Source organism: Mesoplodon densirostris, chromosome 15 (assembly GCF_025265405.1).
Source record: "Mesoplodon densirostris isolate mMesDen1 chromosome 15, mMesDen1 primary haplotype, whole genome shotgun sequence".
Classification (NCBI taxonomy): domain Eukaryota; kingdom Metazoa; phylum Chordata; class Mammalia; order Artiodactyla; family Ziphiidae; genus Mesoplodon; species Mesoplodon densirostris.
This window is the reverse complement of record NC_082675.1, coordinates 18,929,732-18,952,918: the sequence shown is the minus strand read 5'-3', so window position 1 is coordinate 18,952,918 and position 23,187 is coordinate 18,929,732. Positions and strand designations below refer to the sequence as shown.

Sequence of the window (23,187 nt, the reverse complement as noted above, 5' to 3'; positions counted from 1 at the left end):
GGTTGTTGGGAAATGCCCAACCCTGGTGGCATTGGGCCAGTCCAGTGGGAGGCTGGCTGAGGCTCAGCCAGGCCTTCTGGTAGAAGAGGGGGAACTCTTCTCTCTGGTGCATGGTTGCCAGGCAACCCAGAGAGAGCATCCAAGATTATGTCTCCTCCCCTTGATAAGACTCATCCCGTAGAGGTCCAGTGCACAACCATACAGTCACAGCCCGAAGCACACAGCCACAGCCCAGTGCCCGCTGTCAAGAAACCAGGCAGGCAGGTGGACATACACCTGCTCACACAGGTTCCTAGACTCCCACATGGACAGACCCAAGTGTACTCGGATGAACCAGGTCCACGGGGGCACATTTGTAGTCTCAGAGCTCAGTATCCATGCACCCAAATAGGTAGATCTCTACTCACACCATCACAAACCCAGTCACACACACGCACGTGCACACACACAAGATGCACACACTGCCTCCCTGTCACACACACTGTGCACAAGTGTCCCACCTCCCAGACACACCCTCACTACAACCAGGCCCAAGCTACCCTCATGGTCTGCATCTCCTGCCCCATTGGTTCCCTCACACCCACACGTATCCCCAAACCCCCAACGCCTTCTGATACAACTCTGTCTTCCTCTGCACAGTCCTGGGTTAGGGAGGGTCTCAGACCCCCCAGGGTGATGGGAAAGGGCTCCAGGAAGGATCCACCCTATAAGATAAAAGGTGGTGGGCTTTGCACCCCTACAGTGTACCCAGGACCACACCAGTCCTGAAGGGGCCTCCCTTGGCCTCAACCCCAAAACCATTGCCCCAGCTGGGACCCAGGAGGATTATAAGATGGTCCCTCGAATAGGGTCCTGGTGGGGAAGGGGCAGGTTAACAACTTGAATATGTTTCTGGAGACTCAGTGTCAAGTTCTAGGCATTTTTAGGTGCTTAAAGAGAGCGACAGCCTTTGTGAATGATTAGTGGTCAAAGGGGAGTGAATATATATCACAGTGTTTTGAAAATGCTCAAACAGTGCCTGGGGGTGGTTCCTTAAAGAGGGACAGTCCAGAGTGTGAGGACTCGGAGCTCAGATGTTCCCAGGTTAGAATCCAGATGCTGCTAGTTGTCAGCTATGTGACCTTAGGCAAGTCACTTACCCCTCTGAGCCTCTGTTTCCCCTTCTGTATAATGGGGAGAGTGAGACTTTCTTTATAGGAATTAGGAGGATAAAGTATATCAAGTGCTTACACAGTGCCTGGTATGGCGAGAGCATTCGATAAGGTCGTCAAGAATGGAAGCATCTCAGACTTAGATGCCAGTCTCAGCTCTGCCTCTTATAAGCTGGGTGACTTGTGTCAAGCGGTTTCAGCCCTCCGAGGCTTGAGTTTCTCCATCTGTAAAAGTGGGGATCCTTATACCACCAGAATGATGCAAGGGTTCAACGGGGCCGCACGTGTCAACAGTTGAACCTAGTTCCTGGCTGATAGCACGTGACCCATATATGGTGGCTGTGATGATAGCAATGATGTTATGATATGACTATAAGCATCTAATGATCATAGTAGCATTATTATTATTGGAAGAAGCATAGACTTGGGAGACAGAGCAACTTGGCTTTGACCTCACTCTGTCCTTAGACAGCTTTGTGACCCTGGAAGCCAGAGTGCCTCCTTGAGCCAGCCGTGGCAGCTACTGCTCATGGCTGCTGCGAAGATTCAGTGGATCCAAAGCTCCCAGCTTGGAGCCTGGCATCCGTGCAGGCTCAATAAGCACTGGTGGAGTCTAAAGAGAAAAGGCGAGTCCCCTTATTTCTGAGAGTAAGGCCAGCGTCTCTGCCCTGGGACCTGATTGGCATCCAGCTAATTGCGTTTTCTGGTTACGTGAGGTTTCGTCCACACTGCATCCGGCTTCTCATCTCATTGCTGTAAACCTTTAGCTTAAACGCCTGACTCCACTCCCCATCCTCACCTCGTACGGCACATTCTCTGAGCATCATTAAGTCTTCCTCAGGGTGATCGATGAAATGGCGCATCCCTCGGTACATCCTGGGCCACGGGATGGGAGACTGTCCCGTGTTCCCCCACGGGATACTAGTGCCATTTGGGGTCTGGCCATTCCTCATTTGGGGGATGGAGGACTGTCCTGTACAGAAGAGACTGCATAGTCTAACCCCCTCCCTATCATTTACATGTGGGGAAACTGAGGCCTGGACCACAGCGTCCACCACCATCACTTCTCACCAGCCTCTCGCAGCAGCCTGGAGTGAGAGGTGGGGAATGGAGGAGATGGTGCTGGGTGGCGGGAGCCTGCAGCATGCTCCGGAAATCAGTCATTTAACCCAATTCCAGATGTCTTCTCAGCTTGCTAGATTTGCCTCCACGATGAGCACTTTCAGGCTACGGGGTGCCAGGTGGTAGAGGTAATCACTAGGGTGCCTTTGACAGCTGAGATTTAAAATTTTCATTCCTAGACTCCCTCCCCCCTCCTCCACCATCCTTCTGCCCGGGGAGTAATTTCATATCCTTTTCTCTGCACTTAAATATAGATATATACGTATATGCTAAAAAAAAAAAAAAGAGGGCTCCTTCCTGGAGCCCTCTCCCACCACCCTGGGGGATCTGAGACCTTCCCCAACCCAGGACTGTGCAGGGGAAGAAAGAGTTGTATCAGAGTTGTTGATTTTTGTAGCTTGCTTCACTTTTCCCCAAGGATTGGCATTGTCTTTCTGAGATAATCCTTAGCACGTTTTCGCTAACAGTGGGTCCCTAGTATTGTCACATAAACTCCCCTCTCTAAGCCCTGTGTCTCTCATCCGTAAAATGAGAGTTTACTATGGACCCTGCAGAGTTCCCAGGAAGGTAAAATGAGATGGCATTCGCAAAGTTCTCAGAAGAGTGGATCACATATAGTAGGTGCTCCGTAAATGGCACCTACTTTTGCGCTCCTGATTTGATTCACTGCATCAACAGTGTCCTTTATTTTATGTGAAAGCTGTGCTTCTAGAAAAGTGTATACAGCTCAGATTTGAGAACAGTGGAACCCAATTTAAAATGGGCACCATGAGTCTTTAGATAAATTTGACGGGGCCACTTATAATTTTTTAAAATTTGTTTTTATTACATTAAAAAATAGCTATGCACTCTCGAAAAAGTTAGAAAAGAGTTTTACAAAAAGGTGGAAATAAAAATTGCCTATATCCTATCAGAGTTCTCCAGAGAAACAGAACCAGTAAGATATATGCAAATATATAAATTAAGAGATTGATTTAAGGAATTGGCTCATGCAGTTGCAGAGGCTGGCAAGCCTGACATCCAGAGGCTGAATTCCTTCTTCTCTGGGAAACCTCGTTTTTTCCCCTCATCCTTTCAGCTGATTGGATGTGGCCCACCTACGTTTTAGAGGGAAATCTCTTTTAAGTCTCCTTAAAGTCAACTAACTGTAGATATTTATCCTATCTTCAAAAAAACCGTGACAGCAACACCTAGACCAATGTCTGACCAAACAACTGGGCACCATAGCCTCACCAGGTTGACACAAAACTTAACCATCACACCTGCTATTAAGAGATAACCATGGTTGTTAACGTATTAGTCTATGTCCCTCCAGAGATTTACACTGAGAGATAATTTGCAGACACAATTGATATTTTATAACATGTGGAGTTTCATGGTCTCAGTTTTTATTTAACATTCTATCTTGAACACATCTTCATCTCTTTAAAGTAACCTTTAACATCATTATTTTTGATGGGGCATAGAACCCCACTGTGTTGTCATTCCCTATTTTATTTGTCCAGTACTTCATTGTTGGACAGCAGGGTTGCTTCCAGTCTTTCACCTGTTAATTTAAATAAATGCTGCAATGAGCATCCTTATTGATAAGTCTTTGTGTACACCTGTGATGGATGCAAAGGGTACCCACCCAAATCCTCTTTACCACCAATGGCTCACATCTGCCCCCTTGTCTGAAAAATGACCCTTGCCCCAGCAGCCTTCCAAATGACAGACGTTGGGGAGGGCGGCACATAGGGCCAAAGTCGGCCCCTTTCCTTAAAGTGGGACCAACTCTGTGGTAGTTTACCCTCCAGGCTGGAGGTGGGACCCAGCCAAGATCACATGCTTACTTAGCTCCTCCCCTGTCCTGTCCTGCTTCTCCTGAGAAGCCATAAAACATTGTCTCAGGTTCGGCTTCAAGTAAACCCAGCTGAAGACGACATCTCTGAGTATTGTTTTGAGGATGACTTATATTAAAGAGATAGCAACGTCTTCTGAATTTTCTGTTGCATAGCTGGGATGTTTCCAGGTTAGGTTATCTTAAAGGGAATCTCTCCAACAAATCAGTCCCTTAGAGCACTGAGTGGGGCAGAGACTCCCGAGGCCCCGGTTTTTCCCCTAAAGCCCAGGACAATGGGAGGGAGGGGGGCACCCCAGTGCTGGAAGGAGGGGCAGGAGAGCTCTGGACCCTTTGCTTTCCTCCATCCTCAAATGCCCAACCCTCTCCTGATGAGATCACGAAAATCCTCCATGGCATCTATCATTTCCCTAAATGAAAAGTTGCTACCACCAAGAATGGGAAAGCAAGACATAGGAATGGTGACAAAGAAAAGGGGATTATATGGCCCAGCAAGAACATCTCAGTGACCAAGGGGCCTCCCTGGTGGCGCAGTGGTTGAGAGTCCGCCTGCCGATGCAGGGGATACGGGTTCGTGCCCCGGTCTGGGAGGATCCCATATGCCACGGAGCGGCTGGGCCCGTGAGCCATGGCCGCTGGGCCTGCGCATCCGGAGCCTGTGCTCCGCAACGGGAGAGGCCACAACAGTGAGAGGCCCGCATACCGCAAAAAGAAAAAAGAAAAAAAAAAAAAAAGAACATCTCAGTGACCTGTGTTGTTGACAGAGATGCCAGGGTTGAGGACATTCTTTGAATTTTCTAGCTCATGGGTCTCCTCTGTGGCTCACTGCCTGACCTTGGGCGAGACTCTTGCCTTCCCTGGACTTCAATTTATAAGTGCTTCCTTCTGAAGGTGGTTCTCCCAGCCTACATCTGACTAGTTCTTTTCCCTCTGTCTCTCCAGATGGAAGTGCAGTCTTCCGAGGCTGCTTCCGCAGGCCCGACAACCTCTCCCTGGCCTTGCCCGTGACGGCTGCCATGCCCAACATGTCTGTGGACAAGTGTGTGGACCTTTGCACAGAGAAGGTGAGCTCAGTTCTGGGCACGGAACTCTGGGGAGGGTGGTGTGGAACAGCTGGAGGAATGGGATGCTTGGCTGGAGGAGCAGCAGCCCAACTGGGATGAGAGAGGTCATTACTGTGATCTGTGACATGGGGGGGATGTGACTGTTTCATGTGGATCCAAAGGGTAGGAGTTACAGAGGGCCCATTTCTTTCCCTCCAAAGAAGTGTGTTTGTTCTAATAGTGAGGACTGCTCAGGAATGACGGCCACATGTGAACTGGGCCTAGAAGCATGAGTAGAAGATTGCCAGGTAAAGGCAAGGACAATCCCACCTTGGGACAGAGTGAGTTCCCCGTCACTGGAGGTATGCAAGCAGAGGCAGGGCTGGTGTGGCATACGGAACTTTGGACATTGGATAGCAGTTGGACTGGATGATCCAACTGGCTGATCCTTTCTCAGCCTGAGATCCTTGATGGGTGACTGTTTATCCTTCCTCCCAAGCCAGACAGGGAACACCACAAGAGTAGAGACTGTGGCCTAAAACATTTTGTGACCACTCCCAATACCCAGCACAGAGCTAGGCTCATCGCTGGCATTCAGTGATGCCTGAGGAGCTCCCTCCTTCACTCAAGGTGAGCTAATTACACGAGGGTCCAAAGGAGAACCACCCCTCCCCAACCACAAGAAGGGGGTTGCCCATTTCATTCATTCACTCAGCTAATATTTGATGAGAACCTGCTTTGTGCCAGGCCCCTGTGCTCAGTGCTGGGCGTGCAAAGTCAACAAGATATGGTCTTTATCTATCCTCCATGATGCTGGCATTTGCTGGGGGCCAACTTTGTGGCTCTTCCTGGGTGCTCAGCGTGCACCCCAACTGCTGAATGCCCCCACCTGCTCTGACTCATCCTGCTTGGCTTTTCTTTTATCAAGGCTCCTAATTCACAAAGCATGTCTCAGGAAGACTGAAAGGATCATCATAGAAACTGCCACTTACTGAGCACCTCCTCCATGCAGCCCTCTGCCCCACGGGTCACACAGTTTCCCTCTCACAACAAAGCTAGGTGTTGGGAATTTTCATCCCCATTTCACAGATGACAAAACCAAGGCTCAGACAGATGAAGTCACTTGCCCAAGCTCACAGCGCAAGCAAGTGTCAGAACTGGGACTGATGCCAAATCTATTCTCTTGACTTCTGAGCTACCCTAGAGACCCCACAGAGAGGCTTCCAGGAACCATTCAAGGGCAGCCAGGCCACTTCAAGTCACCAAGCATTTCCTGAGTGCTTGCTCTGCTCCCAAGAGGCATCCTGGAAGGTCAGGGGCGATGTTCATAAGAACAAAGAAGGTTTGACCATCTTTTTGTCCAGCTTTCTGTCTTGGGCAGGAATCCCCCTCCCATGGCATCCCCTCCAGGTGGACATTCCTCTGTCCTGAGGGCTCTGGAGGAACCTACAGATCAGCCGGAGGTGGAGGACAAACACAAGACAGTGAGGTCACAGGGCAAACCAGTATGGAAGAGGGTCCAGCTGCACATAGGACTGGAGGGAAGCAAAGGTGTGGGCAGGTTGCGTGGGCGGGGGGGTGGGGACAGGAAGGCCCCGCTGCAAACCTCCCTCTTCTGGTTTCTTCTAATCTCCTTAGGGGACCACAGGAGGAAAATTGAGGGGATTAAGTGGACAGGGGTCCAGAGCTGCTTGTGTCAAGTGGTGGAGGGTCTCAAAGACTTAGGGTGTCAGAGGAGGCTTCAACATGGGTCACCAGCTAGAAAATACCATCAGTCACAGCCCAGGTTCACCCACCTGCGTATCAGCATCTCTCTGATCTTTGGCTATGTGCTGTAGCTCACATTTAACACCTGTGAGAAATAAACCAAACCTACCTACCATGGCAAAGCTCACCAGAACCAGCCACGGTGGTATGACCTTGGTTTGTTACCAGATTATTCCTGGACCAACTGCCAGGGAGAATTCTGCTTCATGGGTCTGAGCAGAAGCAAATTGGACAAAGGACAGTCCATTGCCCTCCACGTCTCAGGTCCAGCCAGCCCCCACTTAGCTCTTTCATAGAACAAATAAAACAATTAGGAGCAGCTCTCCCAGCAAAGACTGTGGCTACACGTAGGTATCAACATCCTCTTCGGCTTAAAAGAAAGGATTCAGACAGCTTTTCCCAAAGCATGGGCTTCATATCACTGTCAGACACAGAGGATTTACTCTGGTATAATGCATGGCCATAAGAAAAACTTTTCTTTTTCAGTTTTCTTTCAAGACCTCCAGGAGAAAGCTGCTTTTCAGTGCTAAAGTATCTTTAACACCTCTCTCCCCTCAACTAATCTCCCTTTTGCAGGAAAAACAGAGTTGACCCCAGGCTCAAGTTCTTGGCAGGCAGAGTGCCTAGTTAGAATTTAATCACATGGTTTTGTTTCTCTAGTATTGGGGTTTACAGTATGGAAATGTATGGAAATAATACTTCTCTACCAGTACTGCTTTTGGGAGTAATATATAGTTTCCTTTGAATAGAGGAAGCCCGTGCACAGCAACGAAGACCCAACACAGCCAAAAATTATATATATATATATATATATATAAATTAATTTTAAAAAGTGACTTGACACATAAAGGAAACAAGTAAATGAATAATAGTACAGGAAAGCAAAAAAGAAAATGGTAATTATGTGAGGTGATGGGTGTGTTGACTACCTTGATTGTGGTGATTATTTCACAATGTATACATACATTGAAACATCAAGTCGCACATCTTAAATAGATGCAATTATTTACTTAATTATACCTCAAAAAAGCTGGAAAATATAACAGTACAGGAGGTACGCAGATAGGGCAAAATCTTGCTGATGAAGCTTGGGGACCCTTGAGTTGGAGAGAGTGATTGAGAAGGGGACGATTGGAACGCAAATCCTGTTCTGCATCCAGAGTCTGGGCTGTCCAGGGATTTGGTGACTCTCTTCTCTTTCCTCTCCTGCTTCATCCCCAGGAGTACCCACTGGCAGCCCTTGCAGGCACTGCCTGCCACTGTGGCTTCCCCACTACGCGATTTCCCCTCCACGAGAGAGAGGACGAACAGCTCTGTGCCCAGAAGTGCAGCGCGGAGGAGTTTGAGAGCTGCGGGACACCCAGTTACTTCATTGTGTATCAGACGCAGGTCCAAGGTAAGCCAGGTCCCCCCCGACCCAGCAGGCCCCCAGAAGCTCTCCCAGCGGCCTCCCTCCCAGAGATGCTCCAGCCAGTCCATTCCAGCCAGCCTGTCAGCAAGAGAACTGTGCAGGCCAGAGAGCAGAGGGCAGAGGGCAGAGGCAGGGCTGGTGAGCGTAGCCAGGCTTAGAGATCCTGCATGGGCAATGGAGGGAGGACCCCTGGCAAGGGGGATGGTTCTGAAAACCTTCATCTCTATCCCTTATACTGAAGACCCCCTTGGTGACTCTTCCTGTAATGGGGGCTGTGAGATTGAAAGGGAAAACATCTGATCTGGGAGTCGGAGAATTGGGTCTTCAACACAGACCCACTGCATGATCCTGGGCGAGTCATGTCCCCTTTCTGGGCCTCAGTTCCTCCATCTGTAAAATGAAGCTGTAGATGGTTAGCCTTCCAATTCTAGGATTCTGCACATCTACCTGTAACTTTTTCTTCTCTTTCTCTGTCTCACTCATCCTTTCCACTTTTATCCTTCTTCCTTTGCTGGTGGAACCCACACTCAATGTTTATCTCCTCTTCCATCTATTGGGGTACCAGACTGTGATGAAGATGGTGGTGGTGGTGGTGATGATGGTGGCACTTAGGGACTTTCTTTGTGCCAGACTCAGTGTTGAGTCCTTCATATGCATTTTCTCACTGATTCCCCTCAGCTTTCCTGTGAGGCAGGAATAGTCATTATGCCTACTTTACAGGTAGGGAAACTGAGACTCAGCACAGGTAAAGGACTTGCCTGAGGTCATGGTGTTTATAATATTTCTAGATGGAAATCTTTTCTCCTGATGGAGGCATCATGAAGGGTGGTGGCACTTGGAAAGGTGCCTTGCTGGGATGCTCAGCCCAAAGGTGAAGGATTACCCCAATATCTGAAAAAACTGTCCACCTATGATGTGCAGTCCTACGCCAAGCTTCATCTCATTTAATGATGGGAAGCCCACAGTAAGCCTATGATCAGGATGATACCATCCCCATTTTACAGATGGGAGAACCAAGACTCAGAGAGATTGAGAACTGGCCATAATCACACATCTACAAGAGTGATTTGCTTTCAGGTCTCTGACTCCAAAGCCCCTGCTAGAAACCTCTGCCCACAGTGCCAAGGACACTCCCCGCACCCTCTGAAGCCTGGAGAGCTAACAAAACACCACTGGGCTAGACCTCCTCTTCATCTCCCAGGAACTAGGCTGCCATATATGGTCGGGCAGGTTGAGCACTGCACAGGCATAACCTAGACGAAAAGTAATGCCTGAAAACCAGCCTGTGCTCTGCCTGTCATGCCGTGCACTCTGGATGGCAGCACATCTGCCCAGAGGAAGGGGAGGGAACCTTGATCTGATTTTTACAAAGGTGCTGTAAGAGCTAGTGGCAGCTTCACCAACAGCCCGTCCCCTGTTTGGCCTGATGGGGGTACCAGTGGTGGCCAACTGCGGCTGCTTCCATGGCAGCTGAATATTGCTAAGAGCCCAGTGAGCAGAAATGTCTTTAGCCAGTGTGGCCCTTGGCGTTATTTACACTCTGGTGAGGAAGGATGAGTGTTTGTTAGTTTCCAGGAAGTGTTGGTTACTCTGTGCAGAATGGTGTTACCCCAGCTTGGGGAAGGGTCATACACAGCTTAATTATCCCCTGACCATGAACAGCTTTGATGTGGACAGAACCGACACTGGAGCCTTTTCAATAGCCCCTGATTGATGGGTTTGCTCATTCCCAGTGCCTGGCCCCAGGCCTTTACTGGTGTTCAATTTCCCATGTCACACTTGCAGGCCCTACACACTGGGGTGGCTTGAGAGTCATGTGGTTCATGAGGCTGCCAAGAGTCTGGTCCACGATGGCTGCCATTTATTGAGTACCTACTGTGTGCCAGGTACTGTCTAAGCTCTTCAGACTGAAGTAACTCATCTAATCCTCATAACAGTCCAATGACATAGGTGCTGTTATTATTACCATTTTACAAATATGGCAACTCGGCACAGAGAGGTTGAGTAGCTTGGCCAGAGTCACACAGCTAGGACAGAACAGAGTTGGGATTCAGACCAAGGCAACCTGGGTCCTGAGCCTGCACTCTTTTTTTTTTTTTTTCCTTTTTTGTGGTACGCGGGCCTCTCACTGTTGTGGCCTCTCCCGTTGCAGAGCACAGGCTCCAGACGCTCAGGCTCAGCGGCCATGGCTCACGGGCCCAGCTGCTCCACGGCATGTGGGATCTTCCCAGACCGGGGCATGAACCCATGTCCCCTGCATCGGCAGGCGGACTCTCAACCACTGCGCCACCAGGGAAGCCCCTGAGCCTGCACTCTTAATCTCAGCTTCTCAACATATACTGCAAATACTTCACAGGCATTATCCATCTAATCCTGTAAGGTTTATTAGCCCCACTTTACAGGTGAGGAAACTGAGGCTCAGAGAGGTGAAGAGCCTTGTTCAGTGTCACACAACTAGGCCATGATCATCCTAGATCGAAACACAGGTCTGTCTGATTCCAAAACTATATACAACACTGCCTCCAGCATCTATTTCGATTTGTGGAGCTTAAGAACCAAATAAACTTCCTTTTTAGTGCTGAAAATAACCACCTTTATCCTCGCCGCCCAGGCAGTATTTGAATGGAGAACTCTGTTTTCAGGGGAAATTGAGGGGCCAGGTTCTTTCTCTCTCCCAACATTTTATTATGAAAAAATGTCAAACCTCCAGAAAAAAATGGAAAGAATTACACAGTGAACCTGCTAGACTTATCCTACAGATTTTACATCTGTCAACATTTTGTTCTGTTTACTTTATCATACATCTCTCCATTTCTCCATCCCTCAATTTTTATTTTTGGATGCATTTCGGAGTAAGTTGCAAACATCATTACACTTCAGTCTGCATATCACTAATTATAATTCAATATTTGCCTATGATTTTTTGAAGTAGCATTTACATAGAGCGAAATGCACAAATTTTAAGTGTACTATTTGATGCCAACTGGGTGGGTCCTATGAAATCCACACCCCTGTCAAAATATAAAACATAACCACTCTCCAGAACGTTTTGCATATAGGCCCCTTTTTGCAATGTGTTCCCATGAAAACCATTCCCAGACACCTACTTGGCTTGATAAAGATGCTTTCTGGTTTGTTTTTTTCCAAAATCTGCTCTCCTCTGAACAAACAGATTAAACATGCATGGCGGGGAAGAGACCTGGTCTCTGGCTAGCAGCATCAATACTAAGAGCTCACAGCATGTGAGCCCTGTGTTAACACTCAACACCCATTCTCCCTTCTAACCCTCCTAACCAACCCCCAGGATGTCATCATTATTAGCATTCCCATTTTACAGGTGAGGAAACCGAGGTTTATTCAGATCCATCATTTTTCCAAGGTTACCCAGCAAGGAGGTGGCAGAATTGGAATTTAAATTTAGGACTTCAAACTTTTCCCTTGAAGGGCTATTGTGAGAAAGCAAATAAGGATAATAAATGTTTCTTGGATGAATGGATGGATGGATGGATGGGTAAATGGATGGTTAGATGGATGCCAGATAGTATGGAAAGTGCCAGGGAATCAGCAAAGGACAATATGGGCAGGGTTTCTGACTAAACAAATAATTGTTTGAATTACAGTAGCAGAAAGTAATACGAGAGAGATGGACATAGTACACTAATGATAGCCCAGGGAGTCAGAGAAGGAAGGGAGGGAGGGAGGGAAGGAAGGAAGGGAGGGAGGGAGGGAGGAAAGAAGGAAGGAAGGGTCCAGTTCAGCAGAGAGCAGGATAATAAGCAGTCAAAGGCAGGTAGGAGGCAGTGAAGGCTGAGGGACCAGTGCACCTGAAGCTGCCAAGTCAGGAAGGAACAGAGCACGGATGAGACAGTGAAAGAACCAAGTGGCTGGCAGGTGGGGGAGTTTGAGGGGCCAGCATGTGGGTGGCGTGAGCCTGGGAGGATGCGAGGGCCAGGCCACACGGGGCTTGAAGGTCAAGATAAAAACCTTGGACTCAGTCCCATGCAGATGGATGGCATTTGTGAGTTTTAATCTGGAGGCAGGTGTGGGGGTGATAAGAGACTCACTGGGACAGGGGAGAAACTGAGGCTGGAGAGAAGGCTCTTCCTCCTGGCTGACTTTTATTGAATCCCTACCATGTGCTTATCCTTTTTCATATATTATCTCATATAACCATTTTCCCATTTCTAAATGAGGAAACAGGCCCAGAAAGCACCGGGTCGCACAGCTGGGAAGTGGGAGGGATGGGACTCACACCCTGGTTCCTTCTGAACAGTCTCCTTCTGATGTGTCCCTGCCACTGACCCCTGTCTGTGCCCTGCCCTTTGCAGACAACCGCTGCATGGACAGAAGGTTCCTTCCAGCCAAGTCCAAGCAGCTCATCGCTCTGGCCAGCTTCCCAGGTGCCGGCAACACGTGGGCTCGCCACCTCATCGAGCTGGCCACCGGCTTCTACACCGGCAGCTACTACTTCGACGGTTCTCTCTACAACAAAGGTGAGGAGGCAGAGGGGAACAGGGGACGGGGGCAGGAGCTCAGGAAGGACGCCCTGGGAGGGCATGGGAATACCCCTTCCTGAGCACCTACTATGTGCTGCTCAGCTCACCTGGGCATGTCTATCGAGACCTACTATGTGCTTAGGACCTTCCCTTCACTTACATCCCACAAACATTTCCTGAGTATCATGTCCTGGGTACCTCACCTGCTTCCGTCAACATTAGACACTTATCAAGCACCTACTATGTGCCTGGGACCTTCCCTCCATTTAAGTCATTCCTTCAGCACTTACTGTATGCTGGGCACCTCATACAGGAAACTGAAGCCCAAAGAGGTGACACGATGTCCCAGATCACTCATTTGAGTTGGAAACACAGCCAGTATCTTGGAGGTCTAGTATTGATACATTAGCATTCTAACTGGCTTTGAAGAGCCCATCCAAATGCCTTAACTCTCATGGGCATGGGAGGCCAAGATGGAGAAGAGCACAGTCTTGGGCGGCAGGATGGCTTAGCTTTGAACCTTAGCTCTGCCTCTCGCTAGCTCTGTAACTTGGGCAAGTTATTTGCTCTCCCTGGGACTCAGTTTCATCATCTATCAAATAAAACCCACAAAGGATTATTGAAAAGATCAGTTGTCTACTACATGAAAAGGGCTCAGAACAGTGTCCAGCACAGAGTCGGTGCTATAGAGGCATCCTCCAGCTACCCAGAACGTCTTTCAGTTCCTCAGCTTTTGAAATGAGAACCTGATCAGGTCCCTCCTTCCTTTTGCTTAGTTCCTTTTAAGGGCTGTGTAGTCTTTCTGGTCCAGTACTAAAACTCTTCATCACAACCCCCTCTTGCCCTCTGCTCTCCTGTACCAGTCGCTCATGTGCGACACATTTCTTCCCACCCACCACAGGACCTTTGCACCTGCTGTTCCCACCACCTTTCCCTCCTCACTTGGGATGGTAAATTCTTCCTAGTCCTTCAGTTCTCAGCCTAAGCACCTCTTCTCCCAGGAAGTCTTTCTGGATGTTGCCTGACTAGGTCAGTGATCTTGGCCAGGCTGGCTGGGCTGCTCAGCTGCAGAATGCAGGTTGGACCCATGTCTGTTCCATGGGTCTCTCACCATCTGGGACCAACAGGCTTCCAGGGCATGTCCTTCTCACAGTGACAGCAGAAACACACAAGAGTGACAGAAACATGATGCATCCTGAGACTTTGGTAGAGACCCATTTCCGCCCTCAATCCGCTGGCCGAAGCAAGTCATATGGCGTGCCCAGCATCAGTGGGGTGGAGATGTAGACTCCACCCAAAGAGGAATCCTCCAGCACATCACTGTCAGGCCCCTCTCGTGTCACGTAGGCATGATTACTCCTCTTCTGTAGCTCTAACCACGGCAGTGACTTTACATTCATTTATGTCACTATTCAAACTGGCTCTCAAAACTAAGACCCATGGATGTTTTTGTAAATCATTTTCTCCCTGCACAGTGCCTGGCATGTAGTAGGTGCTCTCTAAGTATGTGAGTAAATGAATGAGTGGACAAATGAACGTCTGAGGATTCCTGAAGGGGTCCAGGAGGGGGTGGGGTGGACCTCTTGTCTCCCTCAGCTCAGTGCCACGTTCCCTAACCCCCTGGTTGTGGGAAGGGTTTAAAGGTGAGCGGGACCACTGGCGCAGCGGGAGGACCATCTGCATCAAGACGCACGAGAGTGGCCAGAAGGAGATCGAGGCCTTCGACTCAGCCATCCTGCTCATCCGCAACCCCTACAAGGCCCTCATGGCGGAGTTCAACCGCAAGTATGGCGGACACGTCGGCTTTGCTGCCCATGCCCATTGGAAGGGCAAAGGTACTGCTTTGGAGTGGGGGGGTGGAGCCCTAGGGTGCAGAGGGCAGTGCGAGGGGCTAACGCTGTCTCCTGGAGGGTATCCTCGAGGGCATGTGTGTAAGTGTCCAGGTCCCGCTTACAGATGAGAAGGTATGCTTTGCACATCCCACCATACCTACCAGCATCACCCTCTGTGAGCCAGGTTGTTATCATGGCATAGTGGTTAAGGGCATGGGCTCTGGACCAAGACTCCCTGAGTTCAGATCCCAACTCCACCACTTCCTAGAAAAGCTCCTTCACCTCCATGAACTTAGATTGTCCTGTTTATAAAGTGGAGGTAGTAAAATCTAGGAATTTAACCCTTTAAAAACACTCGGTGGACTCTCGTCTTCAAGAGCCCTTTCCTGGGATCTGAATCCAGCCCAAGGTCAGTGGCTGAGTGGCCATGAGGTCACCTATGAGCTCCTAAGATCATCATTCTGCGAACCCTATCAACTACTCTGGATTGGAAAACTCAGAGAGGTTAAGTGACTTGCCCCAGCTATAGCTGGGAAGTGACAGTGTCAGTCTCCGAGCGCTAAACTTCATTAAGATGATCTGAGTTTGATGTTCACGTCTGGTGCTTAGTAGATTCCAGAATGGAAGAATGTCTCAGTACAGAGCAGCGGCCCACAGTAGTGGGGAGAACTCCGAAGTCAGACCCAACCTCCTCAAAATCCCATGTCAGTTATCACCCATATCTCCATTACCATAATGGAAGTCACCTCCATGCGTGACCAGAATGTCAGCAACACCCCAAGATGAGAGACAGCCTGGTAGCTAATGCCTGCGTTAGGTTCACACAGTTAACCCTGGGTTATGGATGGGGCAAGCTACTTTCAGGGAGGTGAAGGCACCTTTCCAGGAAGTAGTGGGGCAGGGGTTTGAACCCAGGGAGTCTTGCTCCTGAGCCCACGCCCTTAACCACTGAGCTATGATAATGAGTTAGACTGAACGTCAGTGACTACAAACCCGCTGCTCAGAGCTCCTGGTGCCGAGTAAGTACTCTGTGAACGTGAGCCCAGCCGACCTCATCCAGCTTCAAGGAGCCAGGCTGCTGCAGCCTCTAGGCCCAGGGGTGCTTCCCACTCCTCCAAACCCTCCCCCCGGCCCCCAGCTGCTCCACGCTCCAGCCCCTCCCCAGAGAGAACCGGAGCAGGCAGAACAGCATTAACTCAGCCAATCACATTCTCAGCACTGATGTCATTGATGAAAACCCTTGGGCCTGCCTGACCAACTGTGCCCTGGGTTCCGTTTGCTCAAGGGGCCTGTCTGTCCCTTCCCCTGCTTCACGCCCTCTCTCGGTGAGGGGGTGGAAGCTGGGACAGGTGATGACGTTTGTTCCCAGGGGTAAAGAAACCTCTGAATTATTTATTTATAGAACAATCAAAAATGGCCACTGTTTAGAGCCAGGCTGAGAAGTCTGCAGGTGCCAACGGCAGGATCCTGTCCCGGGAGCAGATGTTCTGCTTGTCAAGCTGGAAAGGACCTGGGAGATCGCTGAACCCATGCGTCCTCAGCCCCAGCAGCACATCAGAATCCCAGGATGTGGGGAAGTCCCAGTGCCCAGGCTGCACCCCAGACGATTACTGGAGTGGAGCCTGGGCACTGGGTTTTTGGTTTTTTTTTTTTTTTTTTTTTTTTTTTGCGGTACGCAGGCCTCTCACTGTTGTGGCCTCTCCCATTGCGGAGCACAGGCTCCGGACGCGCAGGCTCAGCGGCCATGGCTCACGGGCCCAGCCGCTCCGCGGCACGTGGGATCTTCCCGGAACGGGGCACGAACCCGCGCCCCCTGCATCGGCAGGCGGACTCTCAACCACTGTGCCACCAGGGAAGCCCCGGGCACTGGTGTTTTTTAAAGCAGTGTGCAGGCAGGCCTGAGAACCACGGATTCATTCTCTATTAATGGGGAAATTGAGGCCCAAGAGAGGCAGGGCCTGCCAGAGTCCTTCGGGCACATAATGGCAGGACCAGAGTCCAGCTCTCCACCTCCCAGGCATCCTACTGCCCCAACTAAAAAGGGAGGGAATTCACTTGGGAAGCTCATATGGGACCAGGCACTTAGCAGTAATTATCTCATTTAAATCTTCTAATTACCCGAGGAGGTAAGAAGGGTTGCCACAATCACCGGTAGCAGAAAACCAGCCCAGGAAGGGAGCAAGTCATGTGGCAGAGGCCCCAGGAGCTGAGCGAGCTGAGATCCAAACCCAGGCATTAGCTACCAGGCTGTCTGTCACCTTGGGGTGTTGCTGACATTCTGGTACATTCAGAGGTTCCCCCCTCCTGGCATAACCCCTCGTGTCAGGTTTAGGCAATTTCCTAATTCCCAAGAGCCACCTTGCCTCTTCCTTATTCAAGACAGTTGGGAGCTTTAAAACCAAAGATAAAGGAGGTGTCAGGACAGGCTGAGCCCAGAGGCCAAAGGGGATGGGAAAGAGGAGATTTCAGGACACACACCTCCTATTGGGGGCCTGGGGCGCCCTCATTAGTCTGGGTTGGGAGGGACCTTCTCCCAGTGCTTCCTCCCAGGCCTGACCCAGGTCTTCAAGTGCTCTGCCTGAGAGCCTTCCCCAAAGAACCCCGTCCCCACGGACCCCACCCACCCATTCCTCTCATTTGCATTAACATCTGACCCTGTAGGCACTTGAGTTTGAGACCCTTGCCTGCTCCAGTAGCGTCCGTACCACTTGGGAATTAGTTTGAAATGCAGATTCTCAGGTCTCACCTCACGCTTACTGGATCAGAATTCTCATTTTAACAAGATTCCTCCCAGAAGCTTCTTGTGAGCTTTCAAATTTGAGAATCACTGCTTTAGGACACCCTCGGCCGGGAATGTGAGGGTTACTCCCACATAAGAGCAGAGGTCACTCATCTGCTGAGAGGTCACCCGTGTCCCCCTCCCAGTTATAGCTGGGTCGAGGCTCGTGTCACCACCACCCGCCCCCCGGCTTCTGTTTCTATAACACTGATTTTATGATATCCCTGGAGTGGGCCCAAAGCAAAGTTTTATGTGATATGATTACACAAGGTGAATTGTCCTGGATCTGTTTAATGAAACAGAGACCGTGTTTAATGATTCCGTGGAGAATTAAATACAGTTAAGCTATTAATCAGACCCCAGTTCCTCCCTTTGACAAGAAGATGAAGCAGAGAGTGGCCAGCCCGTGCCCCACCGGGCCCCTGTGGAAGACAGTTCTGGCAGAACCAGCACTCCTTACCAGTGGTCCATGGCATGGTGGCCTTTATCACCCAGTTTGAAGGCAGCCATCAATTACCGGGAATCCTGAGCTAAATGAGGGCTTTTGTTTTTCATTTTCATTTTTGTTCTTCTTCATTCCAGCGAAGTCATTCAGGAGCTTCAAGTGAGGGATCTTGGCTCTAGGAAGGGGTGGGGAGGGGGCAAGTATCTGCTTCCCCAAAATGATGGGCCACTTGGGGCATCTCCGAGATGCTGGGGACCAACGTCAAGAATAATTGTAGCCCACATTTATCCAGCGCCTCCGATGTCCCAGGCCTGGTGCCAGGGTCTGCACATCTTATTCCATTCCATCTGTATGGTGTGTCTAGGATGGAGTTCTTAGCACAGTTGCCATTGTGCAGATGGGTAAACTGAGGCTCAAGGAGACCTCCTGACATTCCCAAGGTCACACAGCCAATATGGAGATGAGCTGGGTTTTGAACCCTGGCAGTCTGACTCCAAAGTCTTCTGTGAACAGACCCGTGTCTTAGATGACACCTGAAGGTGAGGTAAGCGGACGTAGACTAGGATCTGGGGCGAGAAGAGTGCTGGAGATGGTCAGATCAGGTGCTCTTAAAGGGTTTGCCAGGAGGGCAGGAGCCAGGCTCAGTCTGGGATAGATGTGGGTTCAAATCCTGCCCTGGACACCCACTGTGTGGCTTTGGGCAGGTGGCTTCACATCTCTGAGCCACCTTTGTTCCCATGTGTAAAATGGAGCTAGAGTAATTCCTACTCTCCAGGCTTCTTGTAAGGGGCACTGCATGAGGTAGTGCATGCAAAGTGCCCAGCACAGTCCTAGCACACAGTAGGTACTCAGGCAACATACATTCCCACCCCAGGGAGGTTTGCAGTCACAGGGATGCCATGTCATCTCCCCCCAACCTGTGTCCAAGGCCAGGGGCACCATCTGGAGGATCCAGGCCATCATGCAGACAGGCTTTTCCTTTTTCTTGAGGACCACCCTCCAGGAACCTCTTGAGATGGTCACAAGTGGCTAAGCCTGGAAGTCCATCCAGATCTGTGTGTTACTGGGTGACCGAGTGCCTTCTTCATCCATCTGGGTTTCTGCCATAGGAGTGGCAGTTGTCCTGAATCACCAGGGATGCTGTGAGATGACTCAGGAATGGGGAAATTCTTTCTCAAAAAGTAAAGCAGAGTATACACATACTAGATTTTTTCCTAATCACACAGATACATCTGGTCTTGTAACAGTACGGGCCCGATTAGCTAGATACATTGTAAACAATCTATTTGAAGGATAAAAAATATCTTTGTCGGGGGCTTCCCTGGTGGCGCAGTGGTTGGGAGTCTGCCTGCCAATGCAGGGGACACAGGTTCGTGCCCCGGTCCGGAAGGATCCCACATGCCGTGGAGCAGCTGGGCCCGTGGGCCATGGCCGCTGAGCCTGTGCGTCCGGAGCCTGTGCTCCACAACGGGAGAGGCCACAACAGTGAGAGGCCTGCGTACCGCAAAAAAAAAAAAAAAAGAAAAGAAAAAGAAAAAATATCTTTGTCATCAGCATAAATATTTCCCAAGCGGCTGTGGTGTTCCAGGGGGTCACTGGGGGAGCAGGAGCCTCACCACAGATTCTGATGTGCTCTGCGAAGAAAGAGGAGCCCTTTATCACATCACAGCTTGGCGGCTGGGAATTTCAATTTAGTTCAACAACAATTTATTAAGCCCCTGCTGGGTGTGAGTCAGTGGGAGGGAGTGGGGGTGAGGCTGCTGGTGCCTAGGAAAGATGGGGCCCTGGAATCAGGCAGTCCTGGTCTGGATGATGCTTCCCGGCTGTGTGACCTTGGGCAAATTACTTCACGTCTCTGAGCCTCAGTTTCCTCACTGGTGACAAATGAACAGTAGTCTTTTCCTTTCAGGGTAGTTACTATGATTAAATGAGATAAGGGGTATCCATCATCCAGCAAAGGATGAGGATTTAGTTATTAAGAACCAGCTGGGCTCCCCAACCCAGCTTGGGAGACTCACTGAGCCTCGTTCAGTAAACATATCCCTCGGAGGGTGCAGGGTGGTGCTGCCCCTGTGAGAAGCAGGGGGTATGGCTTCAGGGTTCCAGAGTACAGGCCCCGTGATTCTCCAGCTGGGGCTCAGAATTGAGGCTGCAAATCCCTCTCTCTGCTCCCAACATCCTCCAAGACCCCCCTCCTGGGTTCCCCTTTATCAGGGTTTCAACAGCTCCTGGGGCTGGCTGGCTGGCTGTCTGAGATCTTCTCCAGGGCTCTCTGGTGAATTTCCCACATTCTGTTGCAGCCTGCCTCTTGAGTCAGGGGATCCCAAACACACACTCCCAATCTGGGTGACAATCCATCCTGTCCTTTTACCATGGCAAGGGAACAAACAGCACAAAGAAACAGTGTGTGATACTTGAGTAAAAAGCAAAGAAAGAAAGATAGGATAGAAAGATGTCAAAATGACGATGTAAATAATCTGATTTAAACTGCCCTCAGCCCAGAGGAGGTACCTGCCTGAGCCTGGGGAGTCAGGGAAGATGACATCTCACCTGAGAACAGAATAATCACAGTAATAATAATAGCCAGCGTTTACTGAGCACCTACTGGGTACAGGGCACCATGCTGAAAATTTTATATGCTTTTTCCACTTCTCTGTACAAAGGCCCTATTACTATCCTGTGAGAAGATACTGTTACTACACAGGATAACTTGGTAGTTAAAAGCCCAGACTTTGATGCCAGACTGTTTGGTTTCAAATCCTGGCTCTGCCAGTTATTAGCTGTGTGACCTTGGGCAAGTTCCTTAACCTCTCTGTGCCTGAGTACCCCCTTCTGTAAATGAAGAAAACGATGATGCCTACCTCACAGTGTTCTTGTGAGGAATAAGTGAATTGATAGCTCTATTAGTATATTTATTACACTCTATATTAAGATCAATATATATTAAAATATAAAAATAGAGTAACAAGGATTTATATATAAGTCTGTGCCTGGCATGGAGTAAGCAGCAGACAAATGTCATTCTCCCCAGAGAGAAGGAAGGGCTAAGATGATTCCAGGCAGAAGCAGCAGCCCTGAGGTGGGAGGAGGGAGGCGGGTTTGGTGATCTAAGGGTTAACAGTGGTGGCACTGCTGTGAATTGCCAGCGCCATCTGACCTGTGTCCTCCCGCTGACTTGGGCCTCCTTGCTGTGTCCACAGAGTGGCCAGAGTTCGTAAGGAACTACGCCCCGTGGTGGGCCACGCACACACTGGACTGGCTCAAGTTCGGCAAGAAGGTGCTGGTGGTGCACTTTGAGGATCTGAAGCAGGACCTCTTCGTCCAGCTGGGCCGGATGGTCGGCCTGCTGGGCGTGGCTGTCAGGGAGGACCGACTGCTGTGTGTGGAGAGCCAGAAGGACGGCAACTTCAAGCGCTCGGGGCTCCGGAAGCTGGAGTACGACCCCTACACGGCGGACATGCAGAAGACCATCTCTGCCTACATCAAGACGGTGGATGCGGCCCTTAAAGGGAGGAACCTCACGGGCGTTCCCGATGACTACTACCCCAGATGATGGGTCGGAGCAGGGCGGGGAGCTGGCGGTCCAGACCAAGCAGGCCCTGGGGACTCCAGACCCCTGGGGGCCCACACCCATCAGTCCCCTCTTCGATTTGGGGACAATCCCCTTGGCTGCTATTGCCCTTCGATGAGTTTCCTGCATGACAAAGGAGGCTCAAGCGAAGAGATTGTGCAGGCACTCCCCACCTACTCACACCGCGCCCCCAGAGATGGAGGGGGCAACTGGTTTAGGGAGCTCTAGCCACATGGACCCTTCTCTGTCTCCCGTGTCCCTGTGCCCACCACTCTGGGCTCCACTTGTGGGAAGGAGGGCTCATGGGTGTCCCAGAGACAAGGGTGCCCCACCGCAGGTGTTGAGGACCCTGGTGCAAGAGCTAAAGAGAATGACAAGGAAAAATGTGGCCCCAGACCCTCCTCCGTGCTGAGCTGAGCACTCATAGCTTCCCCGTCTCTGCCCCACCCAGGAAGCACTGGCGCCAGGGTTTATCCTGGCCACTTCTGTTTGAAGAAAGATTGCTGGGGAGTTTCTCTGTGGCCTTAGGTTTCTGACATTCTGGGTGGGTCAGGGAAGCAATGGTGCTCAGAGCAGGTTAACTGGGGCCACCGCGTGGGGTCACTGACATCCCAATCCACCCCCCTTCCAGGTCACAGTGCTCCTGAGAAATGACCCGGTTCCTGTCCACCTTGAGGGCTGGAATTCTTCCCTTTCCTCCCCAGCTGTATCCAGGTGGTGACCCACTTCCAGGGTCCTCAGGCACCAACCATTATCTCACCAGGACAGCCACAAGCCACATGCAGAATCTGAGTGAGAATGAGAGCCCTGGTAACACACCTCTCCACCGTGGGGTCCAACACGTTGATCTGACACTGCCCTTCTGACCCCTACCAGTAGGTCCCTTGCTATCCAGGAGAGAGAACAAGAGTGCTCCAAATCAGGTGAAACCAACCATGAGCGAAAGTGACCCCCACTACCTTACCAGACCATAGACCTCCCTTTAGTCATAGGCCAGCTTCTCTTAGGGATTTAAGGAACGGGGTGAATGGGATGGTTGTTCATGTACATACAAACGCTGCTCTTTTGATGCTGAGACATCAAACCAAAGGATTCCCGAGGACCTGAATCACTGATCATCTATCTCATCATTGAGATCCAGGATCCCATCTCTCCCCCGACCTTGGGTACCAGTGATTTCGCATCCAGCCCACATTTGTGCACCTACACCATCCCCCTACCATGTAGGTGCAAAAGCCATAGGTCACAGCTCTTTGCTATTCTGTCTGGAGCAGCCCCCCAAGCAGCCACCTCTGAAGCCTTGGGGTGCAGATAAATGCTCATTCCCAAATAGCCAAGAGACTATGGAGAAGGCGAGTGTAAAGAGATATATTTTTTTAAGAGGAATATGACTAATACATTCCACCCCTTGGAACGTGGCCATGCAAAGAGAAGGGCCAGGGGATTGGACCTGTGGTTCTCTTCCCTGAGCCCCTCATCTGTAGGATTCGGGCCACACCAGGGCCCAGCCAGGGGACTCTGAATGTATTTTGTACCGTGTTTCTTTCCCCCAGGCAAATTTCTAGTCTTCTTTCACGAAGCAGTTAGAAGGCTTGGCCTCCGCTCCCTCTTAGAGGTCAGCTCTCTCTGGGAGACTCTGGGTCCAAGACCTGGGCCAGTTCTTTGCTGGTGGTCACCTCAGGCCACCAGCCTCTGTCTGAAGATTCCTCAGGTCAACACCATCATTAAAA

At 50.3% G+C, this 23,187-nt stretch overlaps 1 protein-coding gene across 1 annotated transcript in view; it reads left to right on the top strand.

Moving 5' to 3' along the window:
* WSCD2 (WSC domain containing 2) overlaps positions 1–21,511 on the top strand; it is a 43,679-nt gene extending 22,168 nt beyond the window's left edge. The window contains exons 4-8 of the mRNA XM_060119233.1: positions 5,056–5,177; positions 8,145–8,319; positions 12,663–12,827; positions 14,465–14,665; positions 21,087–21,511. Of these exons, the coding sequence (XP_059975216.1) occupies positions 5,056–5,177; positions 8,145–8,319; positions 12,663–12,827; positions 14,465–14,665; positions 21,087–21,439 (1,016 nt within the window). The 3' untranslated portion in view covers positions 21,440–21,511. The remainder of the gene's footprint in view (positions 1–5,055; positions 5,178–8,144; positions 8,320–12,662; positions 12,828–14,464; positions 14,666–21,086) is intronic.
* Positions 21,512–23,187: the final 1,676 nt, after the last annotated feature.